At 42.2% G+C, this 15,046-nt stretch overlaps 1 protein-coding gene across 3 annotated transcripts in view; it reads left to right on the top strand.

The window, feature by feature from the left end:
• Positions 1–29: 29 nt before the first annotated feature.
• The window catches only part of USP37 (ubiquitin specific peptidase 37), a 38,795-nt gene continuing 23,778 nt past the window's right edge, over positions 30–15,046 (top strand). The window contains exons 1-12 of one of the 3 annotated variants that reach the window (XR_012765002.1): positions 30–141; positions 816–1,027; positions 4,770–4,941; positions 5,487–5,587; positions 6,822–7,003; positions 7,369–7,443; positions 8,016–8,113; positions 9,634–9,718; positions 10,662–10,823; positions 11,293–11,424; positions 13,453–13,576; positions 13,847–14,052. Coding sequence is in view for 2 of the 3 variants with exons in the window: in XM_075430013.1 (XP_075286128.1) it covers positions 872–1,027; positions 4,770–4,941; positions 5,487–5,587; positions 6,822–7,003; positions 7,369–7,443; positions 8,016–8,113; positions 9,634–9,718; positions 10,662–10,823; positions 11,293–11,424; positions 13,453–13,576; positions 13,847–14,052 (1,493 nt within the window). In the remaining variant the exon portion in view is untranslated. The remainder of the gene's footprint in view (positions 142–815; positions 1,028–4,769; positions 4,942–5,486; positions 5,588–6,821; positions 7,004–7,368; positions 7,444–8,015; positions 8,114–9,633; positions 9,719–10,661; positions 10,824–11,292; positions 11,425–13,452; positions 13,577–13,846; positions 14,053–15,046) is intronic. The other 2 variants (XM_075430014.1, XM_075430013.1) reach the window with 2 other exon arrangements.

Raw genomic sequence — 15,046 nt, 5'->3', positions numbered from 1 at the left:
TGCCCCGCGCGGCGTCTCGCGCAGCTGGCCGGTTCCCGCCATCCGCCGCCGCACCCCCCCCCCCCTTCCCCTTACCCCCTTCCCCCACCCTCCGCAGGCCTCCGCCCGCCCAGCGGCACCGGGGACGCTGCCGGGACGCAGGTACCGGAGCTCGGCCCCCCCCCTTCCACCCCGCGGCGGCTCCACTCACAGCGGCGGGCGGGGTTCGGGGGGGGGGGAGAGCGCGGCTGCCGGCGCCTGAGCGCGGGCTGCCGGGGGGGGGGGGGGCGGCCGGCGCCTCCCGGGCTGCGCGCAGGGGCCGCTGCGTTCGTTCCTCCCGACTCGCGTTGGGAAGGGGCCCCGCTGCGGCGGTGCGGGGCTGCCGCGCGTTCCGCTGGGCCGGTGGCTTCCGCGGCGGGGGGGGGTCAGGCACCGCCGCCCCGGGAGCAGCGGCCGGGCCCCCCCCGCCACCGGCGCTCACCCCCCGGCCGAAGCGAGCCCGTTCTCCCTCTGAGGCTTCCTCCGGAGCGTCGGTTTCCCTCTGTGGCCGCCTTCCCTCGGGCGCGCTGGAGTCGCGTTAGGGATTCGCCAAAACTTCTGCAGGGGCCCGGGGCCGCTCGCCCTCCGGCGGGGAGCAGCCGGCCGCCGCTACCCGGGCTGCGGGAGGCCTCGGCAGCCTTAAAGTCTCCCTGCCTTGTGCCTAGCTCTCCTTCGCCGCGTTTGAAAACACCGGCGGAACAGTTCTACCGAGCTTCTGCAGCAGCTGCATGCCACGCCTGTGCCTTTCCGTAGAGATTATCTGTCCAGCCTAGTTACGATTTTCTCCTTTTTAACAGGTTAAATTTTAAGGTGGAGCACACTTACTCCTGTTAGCTCTTTTCCGTGAGCAAGCATGGCTCCGCTGAAGGTGCACGGGCCTGTCCGGATGCGGAGCATGCAGACTGGGATCACAAAATGGAAAGAAGGGAGCTTTGAAATTGTGGAGAAGGACAACAAAGTGAGTCTAGTGGTTCACTACAATGTTGGAGGAATTCCAAAGACGTTTCAGGTACACCAAATATTAAGGCTTTTGCTTGAGCAGTGCGTGGGTTGTGCTGTTCCGCGAACAGCTGTCCTCTTCAAGGCTGTCAAGTGTCACGCAGACTTCCCTCTGTCACCATCTCTTGTTCCTCGTTTCCTGAACACTGACCCTTTTGTATAACTCTCTGTAAGTTATTTGCCTGTATTGTGAAAGGATCTGCCAAGGTCAGTGTCAGGATACTGCTGAATACGAGAACCAAAAAGCAGAGAAAGGTTACCAAAGCGTAGAGCATCGTGGGTCACGCCCTCGGGTTTCTGGAATGTGTAACCTTTCTGTTACCGGTAGGCTCGCAGGATCTAGAGGGGAAGATCCTGAACGCTTTGTGCTGGTAGTTTTCCCAGCTGAAGAGTAACAGTGTTAACATGCTTGTAGCCTTCTGCTTATTTATACCAGACTCTGCCTAACAGCAGTTGTTACAGTTTTAGGTTTTAAGTATGCCAGGCAACGTGGTTCCCTTGCTGCGAGGCTGATGCAGATCACTGTTAAAAATTCTTTTGCAATATTCAGCCTAAATTGCATTTTTTTCATTCTATAGTTGTTTTCAGCTCAATCTTTCTAGTTTTTTTGTGCAGAATGCCCCAAGTCAAAAGAATGCAAACAAAAGAAATTTCTTTCAGAAAAACAATCTGATTTAAAAATAGGTAGAGGATATAAGAACAGTAGGAAGAAAAAAAAGTCATGTCTTATTTAGCAACTTTTTAACAGCTTAAACCGATCTAAATGTTGGCTTCTGCTTTTTCGTGCCACAGTTGGTTTTCATCAGTAGGGTTCACCAGACCTTTCTCTGAACCATTTATTTCTGCGTGCAGACTCAGTGAAAAGTGCAGACTCGGGTTTTGCTGCCTTAGTGCACTGAAAAGTCTCCACAAAGGATCTGGCAGCCTGTGTTGCCTTGGAATGGAGGCGTGAGAAAATTGTGAGCTGTGGATGGTTCCTGTCTCTGTTACTGTGGGCTTGAAAGGAATCGTCTGCCTTCTCATGCGCGATGCTGTGACCGCGTGTTTGGTGTCATCCAGCGTTGGACCATGTTGCTTCTGAGAAGAGCGGTCTCTTCTTCCCCTCCTACCTTCCCTGGGTGCTTATTCTCACATGCCTGGACGGTTGCTAACGTGGTGTGACAGTGACTCGAAAGGTGGTTCCACGGGGAGGATGAGCCTACGGAACAGCTAACCATGGCCTGAAGGGGCAGGTTGTGCTCCCAGCCTCTCACATCTGCTGGCTCTGGCACTCATCAGATCTCTGCCTGAGCTCGGTGGAGGGTTTTCGTGTGAATTAGTTTGGGGAAAGGACCAAACGCGAGATCTGGTGGAGGGGGTGGCACGGCACCATGCAGCAAGGACCACAGCAGAAGAGGAGGAGGAGGAAGTGCTGCCAATTATTTTTGTTTGGATGGTGGTTGTTTTTTGGTGGGATCTGCTTTCTGGTCCTGTTCATCTTCAGGCAACACAAACACCGGCACGAGAGTGTTGGTGGGAGCGAGCAGCAGGCAGGGAGAGCCGCCTGCCCCGGGCACTGCAGGCGTGTGCCCAAGCGCAGTTTGTGTGAGCCGGCCCCAGCCTGTCACAGTGCTCTTGCGTGCCGCTTCAGGCGTGACAAATTCCTGGTAGTTTTGCTTCAGAGGTAGCATTCCCTTTTTTTGACACGTTGCTCTGGGAGAACTGTGGGTGATTCCCCCACCTTTTTTTGCTTTTCTGTAATGGGACATTTGGATGGATCCAGGGTTATATTTCTTTCTATGGTGACTGGTGCATCATCAAATGTCTTATGTCAGATGATACATTTTAGTGATGTTTCGGAGCTTTGACTTAGTTTTCCTAGACACTAGATCTGTATTAAGAGAAATATTTCAGTTACCCCCGTCTCCCAAGACTTCGTGATGTTGGCTGGGTCATAGCAGGTGCGTGGAGAGCATTGATGGAGCCCTCTTGTGATAACATTTTGAATTGAAATGGGTTGTTTTGCACTGAGGTGGTGAAGTAACTGTAATCCCTTTGCACTGGGCTCAGGGTTTTAAGAGGCACTGAAAAATTTGGAGCCCCCTTTTCAATTCTTAGCTCTTTGAAGGTATTTTTTAGCTTAAATTAAAAAAAACCAAACCCACACCCCAGAAAAAACCCTAAAACACAAGGATTGAGCAGAAAGTATTTTGGAAGTGTGATTTTCCCAGCAAAATAAACCCTTAGGTTCTGATTGAGGTGGTTTTCAAGCCTCTTTTATAAACTGCTGTTGTGTCTAGGCTGGCTTTCCAAGAAGCTAAGGATCTGCGTGGAAAAAAAAAAACTCTCACCAATGGACATGGAGTGTCTTTTGCTATCTCAGTCTTTTATATACCTGAATGGATTTAAATAAATATTGGAAATAATTTTTATTTTTAAACTTTTTTATAATTTGGAGGAGACAAGACAGGTTCTAGATCAGCGTATAGCAAAACTGTGGCGTTACAGTGTAATTAGCGTTCATGCCTATTAATTCATCATCGTTATTTAGATTGGTAGTGTGGCAGTATGCAGGTCAGGCCCAATTAGAAGACTCCGATCTGATGGACAGTGTTTCGCTCCGTCTGGTGTAGTCCCTAATGACCTTGGCTGTGGTTTCCAATCTTGCATGAAGCATTGAGTGTAGCAATACACTGGCATGGAGGCTATTGTGTAGCTAGTGTCTGATCTTAGGCAAGGCTAAAGAAGTGGCAGCAAAATGAAGAATTAAGCAAAAAAAGGACAATGGAGTTGAAAATGAGAGTATGCTTAGGTATGTCTTGTCAAACTTCCATGCAGTCTGCAGGTGTGAGATGTTCTTTTGCTCCCTCTGCTTTAGGAGTTACCCTCAACCTGCGTGGATAGTAGAGCCTTTACTGAACAGCCAGTTCTTACAGGTGACTTAGCATGAAGTAACAAGTAATGGTGTAATAAAGGAGCACAAATTCTTACTAAAATTATTCTTGTGCTTGAATCACAGAATCAGAATGGTAGGGGTTGGAAGGGACCTATGGGGGTCATCTAGTCCAGCCCCCCTGCCAAAATCAGGGTCACCTAGAGCAGGCTGCACAGGACTGCGTCCAGGCAGGTGTTGAATGTCTACAGAGAAGGAGACTCCACAACCCTCCAGGGCAGCCTGTTCCAGGGCTCTGTCGCCCTCAAAGTAAAGATGTTCTTCCTCGTGTAAATACCTTGACCATAACCCTGAAAGTTTTGACACCACTTGAGTGTTATAATGCTGCATATAGACTGAACGTTGCTTATTGGCTTATTGCCTCAGCAAATTCTGTGAGCTGTGTCAAATCTGTCTTCCCTGAGAGCAAATTATAAAGTGAGTAGAAGTTTGTACTTAACATGTCAAACTTTCCCCATCTTAAGTTATTTTTCAAACTTGATGTGGAAGTTTCAGATAGCTAAATGGGACTGTATGAAGCTCTTATTCCTTTACATTCAAAGATGTCACACCCAATAGCAAATCAAGTTTCAGAAAGCTTATCCAGGAGTGTAGGGACAGTGGAGCTGTAGTAATACTGTCCTTTCAGTTCTGTCAGCTTCCAAGATCACCGATTGCATTAATTCTGTGAGGCCTGATGTTTGTTCAAAATGGAGCAACGAGAAGTATTTCAGTGCGAGTGCCTCTTACCCTCTCTTATTTGAAGTGTTTTGTTTGAGTTTGTAAGTATTTTTGCCTTTTAAAAATGGGTTTATGTTTATAGTCACTTTCTTGTTTTCAGCTAAGCCATAACATTAAAACTGTGACCTTACGACCAAATGGTAGAAAACTGTGCTGCCTGATGCTAACACTAAAGGATACCAGCTTCCTGACCATTGATAAGGTACCGTTCAAAGATGCAAATGAAATGCGGATGTATTTGGATGCAGTCCATCAAGACAGAGTTCATACTGGTGAGTGCAATTGTAGTAAATCATGTTGATAACAGTTTGGAGAGCGGTCGGTGCGGTGTTTTCTTTCTTTCACCTTTAGCCGTTTTGTCCTCCCTTGTGTTACTGACTTTCTTTGCATTTGTATAAATGCTTCTTTCTGGCCCTGAACCCCAATTTTTGTGGTATACCTTTCTTATAAGGTACCTTTGTCATGTTGGACAATAAGCAGAGTTTAAGCATGTAGGAATTGTTCATGTGGCAAGTATGTTTGGATTTGAAAAACTCATATCACACGTGCATAGTCTCTTTCCTTTTTATTTTGGCTCTTATTTTATTTTGTTCTTTTTAAGGATGGGAACTTTACCACCAACTGAGTAAATGACCAATGTAAGGGATATCCATAAGCATGTGCTTATGTCTGTGCACTCAGAATATTGTACTGTCTGCTGGCAAGAAATCTAGTGTGTCCCTTCCAAAATCAACTCAAGCTAAATAGAGTCTTAGAAATAAGAATGCCAATCAGTTAAATGACAATCAGATCAAATGTTGTGTACTTTTCCTCTCAGCTGGGAAACCCTCTCAGGGATCTGGCAGCTTTGGAGGCGTGCTGGGCAGCAGGACCACACAGAAGGAAGCTAATAGGCAATTCTCTTATATAGAGAACCAGGTTTGTTTAATTGTTCAAATTTTTCCTCTCCTTTAATTTTATTTCATTCATTTCCTCCTCTCCTGCTCCCTTTGTATGTTGTAATAGCACTATAAATACTTATTTTGCATCCAAAGTCTTTGTAATCTAGAAGGCTTGGAGTAGATGTATACAGGGTGGTTGGCAAAGGTGTGTCTTGCTCGTGAGGAGCCGTATGTTCTGTATGAATAAGAAAGGTGTCTGGTGGTGGAAGACAGAGTATGTTCTTCATGCTGAGCTATCAGTCAGGCAGAGAAGCAGCAGAAATAGAAAGCAGATGATTAAGACTTGCTTCTCGCATAGTTCTGAAAATCTTTGTTTATACTGAACACCTTGCATAGCAGCTGAACATGTTATAGTCAGCATAGGTTTTAATGAGTTTAGCAGACTTTAGCCAAATGTATATATTGAAGAGCTGCTGACCCAGTTTTGTATCAAAACAAAGTTATTGAATTTGTGACATTCTACTCAGATTTTTGTGTAAATTTTTCAGACTTTTCCCCGAAACTGGTTTTCCTTCATAATATTTTTGTTCTTCCTTTTCTCCCTGCATAACATGGATTTCATGGTGTATCTGCCACTTTAATTTGCTTTGCATATACTTGTATTACCGCCCTGAGGGAGAATGTTTTTGACACTGTCCCAAAACAAATTTTACATGGTGCTTAAAGGCAATCTCACAGTAAAAACTATAAGGCTGAGTATACAGTGATAAGATTAGACATGTTCCGTTTTCAAGTCTAAAACTGACCAACATTCCTTAGTCAATTAGCTCTTCCCATTGCATTATGTGTGGTGCTTGCTTGGCCCAAGGCTCTCAGGGCACTGTTCTAATTGTGTGGGTTTTAATACAGCGCTTTTTTTTCTTCTTCTCAATACCACTCAGGATTGATCTGGGTAGGAATCATGCCTTGGGTTTTTTGATGTCAAAGCATGTAAAGGAGATTTTAAAAACTAAAGTTCAACTGACTTAGTGTTGGAAAATGAGAACGGAAATTGGTTGCTGCAGTAGAGTTTCGTGTTTGACTTGCATCGATACAGTCAAAATTTTACCTACGTCTCATTAGCGTTAAACTCACTTAATCTATGGCAAATAGCATTTTTCTGCTTTCCGTGTAAGGTAAAGCAGTGGTGTAAATGCTAAATTAGATTAAAGATGGTCATGTTTTTCACTCTTTCGGTTGTCTCCCTTCCCCCCTCCACTTTGGTTTTGCAGACTCCTCCCAAAAAAGTGACTGCGGAAAGTAAGGACGAAAATCCATTCCGCAAGGTTCTGGGTACCCCAGCAAGAGCGTCTGTTAAGAATTCCACTGTAACTGGAACACCTAGCAACAGGGTGAACATTTCAACATCTCCTGCGTCATCAGTCCCTCACAGAACAGGCTTGATGGAGAATCGGTAGGAGTGTCCTCCTCTTATTATGATATCGTTAAAAGTTAGCTCTTTATAGATCTGCAGGTGGAACTCAGTACACCTAGAAGTAAGAAGGGAATATGTTTCTTCCTCTGGTTTTGCTGTTACTTTTAACAAGATGTTAATACGTGCTTTTCTAGCCTCTGGCTGGTGCTGGCACTAGAGCTTTATGAGCAGCTTAAGAGTTGGGCAGACCAAATTCTTCTCTGTATGCTATGTTACAAAAGTGGAGATTGTGGAAGATAGGTGCAAAATGCCCAGAAAGCATAGAGGAGTTCTCTTCAGTTAGAAGAGGGTTGTTTACTAGCCTGTCTGAAAGAATGACCACTTCAAAAATTTTCTGTCATCAGCGAAAAGAGGAAAAGAACACAACCTCCTGGTTCAGAAATGAGTGAAGATTATCCCAAAGAGAATGATTCTTCAACGTAAGTAACCATTGTTTCTGCTTTCTCATTTTAAACTCCTTGTTCATTTGTAAGGGTAAATTTTTCTGAAAAGGATACTTGGGTATCTCCTGTCTCAGCAGCATGCTACAGGCAGCCGCTACCCTGAACACACTGGGTGCTTGAAATGGGGTTTGCATCCAGAATTGACAAGGGAAATACAACCTGCACTAGCAGTTGATTTGCAGGAACTGGTCCATGCAAGTTTTGTCATCTTTCTTTTGTCAGTTTAGTCAGGTTTGTCGTATGTGCTACATGTGTGTGGCAGTAGGTACCTTCTCTATTGACTTGCTTTGACCCCTTTCAAAACAAAATTCGTGAAGGCAAATTGCAATTTGGAGAATAAGCTCTGTGTGCTTGAAATCGAATTTAATCATAGGTAAGAAGCTTTGTTTAAATGAATGTGTTAATTAGCTGAGAGTAAAGTTTAACTGTTCCATAGCCAAGTATTAAAGGTGATAGGAGAGAAATGCTTTAAAACAAATTTTAAGTATCAGCAGGAATATCCTGTGTCTTCCATAACTGCACTGACTTCCATTCTTGTTCGTCTGTAGGAATAATAAAGCCTTGAGTGATCCAGCATGGAAGTACTTGAACAGTAGCAGAGAGAAACAGTTGAATCTGAAGCAGGCAGAGGAAAATAGGACATCAGGTAAAAAAAATAAAAGTAAAGCCAAATGATACCTGGCTTTGACCAGTACGATTTTACCCCTTTGATAGTAGTTTAGAAAGTTGCTGCAGGGGTGGTTTTCCTAATCCCCTTTCCCTGCGCCACTGTCTATCTGGCTTCCTACAGAGCCATATGTGAGGTGCAAACAACTTGCCTTTGTTTTTGAAGCTTGTCCTACTCTAGTGTGACCCTGACCTTTACACTTGGATGCTGAGGCCAGCCCATGTGCTGGCTTCTTTGAAAATTCAACAAGCAACTTCAAACTTTGCTCCAAGCTGCCCTTTCCCTTGGGAGGGCATTCCTGTAAACACTGCTTTTTGCTTGCTTTCTTCTTTATTTTTAAAGCCCTCCTTTGCTGTTAATGCCCACTTGAATTGTAGGCTGGTTTTTGTGCTGAAAATGTGTACTGTTTGCTTTTACTTCCCTGACTCTTCCCCAGAAACTAGAGGGGGAGCTCTTTGGGGCCAGGACATTTGTTCTGTTTTTACCAAAGTTCTGTTGGATACTAGTATGTGACAAGGTTTTATAGACAATATAGAAATATTGACAGTATGTACATGAGCCAGTAAGCAGCACCGTTCTTCAGTTTCACTGGTAAATACCGAGTCTCTTTCCTCATAAAGGGGAATGCATTCAAGATCTTGTTGTTACGGGGAATGTTGCTGTGTGCATATTCTTTTTTTAGTGCAGCTCTGATGGCACAAACGTGTTGCTGAAGGAGCCAGTAAGGTGAATGTTTATCTCTGAATGAAAATCTGATTTGCTCTTGAGTCAAAATTAGAATCTGTAAGTCTATACCTGCAAGTCCAGGTAACACTGTTGCAAACTTCCTTCATATATCTGCATTTTTAAAAGTTGCATGGCTCAGATGGCTTCAAGCTGGGATAGAAGCAAATGTTTATTCATTATCCAAACTAAATTACACTGTGATTCACTGTAATAGGTGTTTTTTTGACTCTAGCATTTTTTTTTACGTGGCCTCATCTGAGGCATTAGAGTCTCAGGATCTGACACAATGATATCAGAACAATGAAACAATCGTATTTTGCCCCAGGCAGATAGTAATTTACTGTGGAATTTGGAGAGGGAAGAGAAGCTGTTTTCACTTCTGCATATTTACCTTGAATTTTGAGAACACCCTACTGGAAATCATTAGGGAGTTTTCTGTTATGTGTATCTTGTATATTTGAACAAGAAGTGGATGTTTATTATCTTGCATATGATTAAGACCATTCAATGACTTTTTAATGTTTCGTATTGCAATTTGGATTTGATGGAGATTATGATACTAAATTCAATTAAAACACCAGCATGTCTTTACTTGCACGTGGTTAGTATTCTTTTTAGTACTTCTAAGGATCTGTGTCCGTACTTTTGTAACCAATTCTGGAAAACAGTATTTGACGATTTTTAAACCTTTTCACTAAATGCTTTTAAACAAGTTGTATAAATAGCTGAGTTACATGGAATGAAATGGAACCTGCCTCTGTCTGTTTTTCAAGGTATTTTACCACTGCAGTCATCATCCTTTTATGGTAGTCGGTCCTCATCAAAAGAATACTCCACTGGCAGTTCCACTCTGGACAGGTAGGACTGATTCACTAGCATGAACTGTAAATGACAGTTCTTTCTCAGGAATTAGGATCTTCAGTTTCCTGTGTGTTTATCACGTGGTACATAGCTTATATGCATAAAATGTGTGTGTGTATATGTATACATATATTTATCTCCCACCCCGAGTGCAATCTAGGTATTCAGTGTGGCTACGGTTGCTCTAGTTACATCTACAAACTCCAGTTACTGCTTGCAACAGATAGACTTTCTAAAATCACTCAAGTCTATTGTAGTCATTGTGAATGACTCATCCAGATGATATCTAAACTCTAGATGGTTCAAATTCTATATAAACTCTGGAACTTCAGACTGAATCCTTGCTTCATTTTTCCGAAGTAGGTAAATGTCATGAAACTCTATATTTTAGTAACAGTATTTTAGTAATACTGAGTCCTGCTGAGGCTGGGATTCTTCTGTATTAGACGCTGTGCAATCAGCTGTCGGTCTCTGCCCTAGATAGATGAGAGACAAGATCAAGGTAGAAAAGAAGCATTCTTCCTGCTTTACACGTGAGGGACCGAGGTCCAGAGTGATTAGGTTACAAGAACAAGAGGCTTAAAATGAAGACTCTGGCACAGATGTGAATTTTAAGTATATCTCGGGAATGGTGATGTCATGCTACATGATCGTTCCTCTCATCATACAGTGTGGGGAATTGTTAACTATCTTAAAAATAGAAGACTTGGTTACACTGCATGCACACCTGTGGATGTAAGGAAATTTAACCAAGCAAAATATTGAAGTGCTCTGGAGAGAAGTTCTCTCTCTCACACCTCTTTTGCATTATAATACATGCCATTTATCTTGTGTGGCTTTACCAGTCCTTGTTTTCTATAGTGATACAATTCCAATGTCATGGACTATAGCTATTTAAGGAAAAGTATTAGAAATCTTACGCTTCTTTTTATGTTTTTAGGTCTAGTGTATCCAGCCAGACCCCTTCAGCCAAAAGAAGCCTGGGATTTCTTTCTCAGCCTGCCCCTCTTTCTGTTAAAAAAATGAGATCTAATCAAGATTACACAGGGTGGAACAAACCCCGAGTGCCCCTTTCCACCCATCCTCAACAACAATTACAAGGGTAAACAATGTTCTTTATCTGGCACACATGCTTTGATCATCAGAACATGCATATTTTTGTTATAATTAATTAATGGAAAAAAAATCCTTAAATTAATGAACCTTGAGACAGGGAACACTTTTTCTGGTTTGGAAAATGTGTGTTCTTAAATTCACTTCCTGAGAATTTTAGAGAGATAGTAATTTCAGGTAATTCATGTTCTTTTCATACACTTTCACAATTCATTTCTCTGTCTTGTGTATATGCACGCGTTTTTTTGAATTTTGGTTGTAGAAACTCATAGGTGCTTTCCTGATAAATGCCACCTCCCATGAGTGTTCAGTTTAGTCTGAAGGGCAGGAGGACAGCTCCAATAAGAAGCTCTGTGGGGAGTGACTGGGGTGAATATCCGACAGGTTAGTAGTGCCATGTTTAACCCTGGCATGTTTACACAGTACATACATACCATGTTCAATCTTCTCTTTTTCAGATTTTCAAACTTGGGAAATACTTGCTATATGAATGCCATTCTACAGTCCTTGTTTTCAATTCAGTCTTTTGCTAATGATTTGCTCAAGCAGGGTATCCCATGGAAAAAAATTCCACTCAATGCACTTATCAGGTAAAATTCACTTTCTTGGATGGATATTTTCTCTTTTGTTACTAAGAAACTAGTTTGATAATGCTGTGAAGCACCTTTTTAGAGGGTAATTTGTGTGTGTAGACAATAAATCCTAGAGCTCTCTCTATTTTGGAGTTTTACTTTAGAAGTAGGAAGTAGGCTCTTAAAAATTGCAATGCTGAGTTACAGGCAGTCTTTTATATCTTCTGCTGTATTTCTAGTGGCAGAGGGAAATGTTTCAGAAGAAAATGCAAGAAACTCCAAAACAAATAGATGCAGAATAACTTCTTTTTAAAACATAACCAGCTAGGGTTTAAGCTGGTCACTAACTTCACCTGATAGGTGAAGGCTTATGCCTTTTTGGAAAATATTCTTTGTCTAATAGCTGTGCAGTGTTTGAGCTCTGCCTACTTAATCTTTGTCTAAATTCAGCTCAACCTGTTCAGCAGTTCAATCCAACCTCATGTCAAGAAACTCCAAAGGTTTCTGTAATATGTAAAACTTCTTCTCTTTGAAATTTTGAGTTCCTGTGCCATTCAGATTCCACAGTATGTCTGTCAGAAGGACAAACTGTTGTTTGCTCTATGTAGCGCGCTCTCTGCCATGTGGGACTTTTATTATGTGAGGTCTTGTGTACCTCATTTCTTTTCTCTCACTAAACAAGATTCAGGATTATCAGAACCATTTCTGTTTCCATTTTGTATCTTTTTGGGGTCCTTTCTATTTTCGCTGTGTTGTCTCGAACTCTTCCTGCACTGCTTGGGATCGGAGGTTGTTCCACATACCTCTTGAAATGTCCTTTCCCGAATTTTTGTAGAAAGACCTGTGAAGCTTGTGCCTGATAGACCTAATGGTAAACTGTGTGGGTAGAGCTTGTGCCATAGTACCTCTGATGGAGGGCAGTGCCTGATCTGGGGCCTGAGCACAACAGCTCAGAGCTGGTGCTCAGTAGCATCCTCTTTGGCTTCCATTGATTTGGGTATGGGCACTTGATCTAACACGCTGAATGTTTTTCTGGTTGAAAAGCAATTGCATATCGACTGGGCGAAAAAAGTGTGTTTCCTAACATGTTTCACTGAGCAGCTGTAGAGGGGTAGGAGAGCTCGCACTGCTACTGTAGCTCAGCAGAATAGCAGAAACTTGCTGAGCTGCAGTAAACTGATGCGATTCTTTGGGTAGCTGAGTATTAGCTCTTGGTCTGGAGTGAGAAGGGATTGGGCAAGTCTTTTCTGTCTTTTTTTTTTTGGTGGGTGTGTGTGTCATGGAACATGACATCTTCCCATGTATGTATTAGGACTGAAACTGTTGTGCTTGGAATGTATTGGGTGTGTATTTCCTATGAAATGGTAAAGCAGTTGTAAAAAGGTAACTAAATCACAATAGCTTAGAGGCAGGGGTAAACTCAATGTCAACAGTTTTTTAACAAAGTTACCAGTAATGCTATATGTAGCTTGAATCAAGGAACTCCTGGTGGCTCTTTTTGTTAAATCTTTTTTCGACTCTGTTGTAATGTCTCACTACCCAAAGAAGGAAGATTTGAAACTGAGTGGAAATTCAAAAAAAACCAACACAAACAAACAAACAAAAAAACCACCAACAAACCATTTTGGCCATGCAAGTTCAATTTAATGATTTTATGTTCCTTATTTTGGTACCGTGTGATTTTGTATCTCCTCTCAGTATAAATGTTTTCAAAAAGCATTGTGGTTTGTGTTTTTTCTCATTGTAAAGAGTATAGCAGAAATAAGTTTATAGAATTCTATAAGGCTCTTCTCTTTACCTTAAAAGATTGTGGAATTTTTTTGTTCATTTCGGTCCTGCTCCAGTGATGGCCTCAAATGAGATTTCAAAATACTTGAAATGGAAAATGTTAATTATATATGAGATATTTTCATACAGACCTCCTAAACCACTTATCACAGGAGAAAAGCTTTCAGAGACTCTTAAATTTGAGGTATTAAGAGTTTTATTTTGTTTCTCTGAAGTCCTGGAAAACCAATCAGTGTTTCATTGCATTGACTTCTGCAGGCGTTTTGCCCATCTGCTTGCTAAAAAGGATGTCTGCAGCCCTGAGGTTAAGAAAGAGCTGCTCAAAAAGGTGAAAAGTGCCATTTCAGCTACTGCAGAGAGATTTTCTGGGTACATGCAGAATGTAAGTATCATATTCTCTTGAAACTATTATGTGGATTTTGTTCAGTGTTTGGACTGCGTTGAACTCCTGCCAAGCTTCAACTGTGTTTGACAGTGACTTGAGCTTTTGGTTGAATGACAATGATCGCCTGCTGCCTGTTAGAGCAGAACTGTCTTAGTGTTGCTGAATGCAATGAACTAGAACATAACTTCCCCACTCTGTGTGTGTTTGAGAGAAGGATACTGAGTGAAGTTGTACAAAATCACTCTGATGAGTTTACCCCATTTCTAGGATGCACATGAGTTCTTGAGCCAGTGTCTGGATCAGCTGAAGGAAGACATGGAAAAGTTAAACAAAACTTGGAAGAGTGAGCCAGTCCCTAATGAGGATAACTCACCCGGACGGGCTTCTGATGACCTCTCAGCCACCAAAGTTTATACATGTCCAGTTATCAGCAACTTAGAGTTTGAGGTTCAGCATTCTATCATTTGCAAAATGTAAGTATGCTTGAGAGCTTTTCTCATACTTACCCTGAAAGACTGGGAGGTGTTTCTGTCTTACGTGATTTCATCTGCTACCTATAACTAGAACTAAGAACCGTGTTTTTTCCAAAGCTGGATATTTAGAAATTATTCCGTGGTTTAGAAGTGCTGTCTGCAGCTACAGGCCTTCTTTAAACCGTCTCATACCATTTAGTTCTTCATCACATATTGAGTGGAAAGCTGCTGTGGTTTTGTTTTTGTGTACTGTCTGTGTGAGAAAAACGGGGAAAAGGGGGTTTCAACCAGGTAATGTTTCCTCTTAAAAAAAAAAAAAGGAAAAAGAAAAAAAAAAAGAAGCCATGTTTTTAATTTATTCTTTCTAAGGGCTTCCAGGGAATGGCATTTTCTTCTGTCTCGCTAGGTTATTGTAGAAAAAGATGTAAACTGATATGTCTGGCCATTCACTGCGTATGATCTGTGCAGCAGATTCCTATACAGGATGCTAGTATTCCACAGAGTTTTTGTGAATGCAGACATTTGGGAATATTAGTTGGTGTATACTGCATTAGCTCCCTAAAATAATTGAAAGTAAAATGCATGCAGGTAATAATTATTGAAGACAAATGACTGTATGATCTTTTTTTCTTTTTCTCCCCACCCCCCAAAAAAAAAAAAAAAGAAAAAAAGAATAAGAAAATTGAGGTTTCTTTTTAGATGGATTCTACAGTTTTGTTTCTGAAACCAGTTTGAAAGTATTTCTAGGCTTTCCCTTCTCCTGGGCTGGGCTGACTTCTTTTCTACTAAGAATACTGAATGAAGAAGACATGTTCAGCTACACAGCCGTCACTTTGATTTCCTGTGTACCTGATCACTTGCACCTCGAAAGCAGTCTGTGTTTTTTTTTTTTCTTCTAACCCTTATGCAAATGTTTCTTTCAACTTCTAAATCGTCAAAGTGAAATCCCAAAATTCAGCTTTATCGTAAGCATCAAACAGTTTCATTTTGATGA

The sequence above is a fragment of the Opisthocomus hoazin genome, chromosome 9 (assembly GCF_030867145.1).
Source record: "Opisthocomus hoazin isolate bOpiHoa1 chromosome 9, bOpiHoa1.hap1, whole genome shotgun sequence".
Taxonomy (NCBI): Eukaryota; Metazoa; Chordata; class Aves; order Opisthocomiformes; family Opisthocomidae; genus Opisthocomus; species Opisthocomus hoazin.
This window is presented reverse-complemented; position numbering and strand designations above follow the sequence as displayed.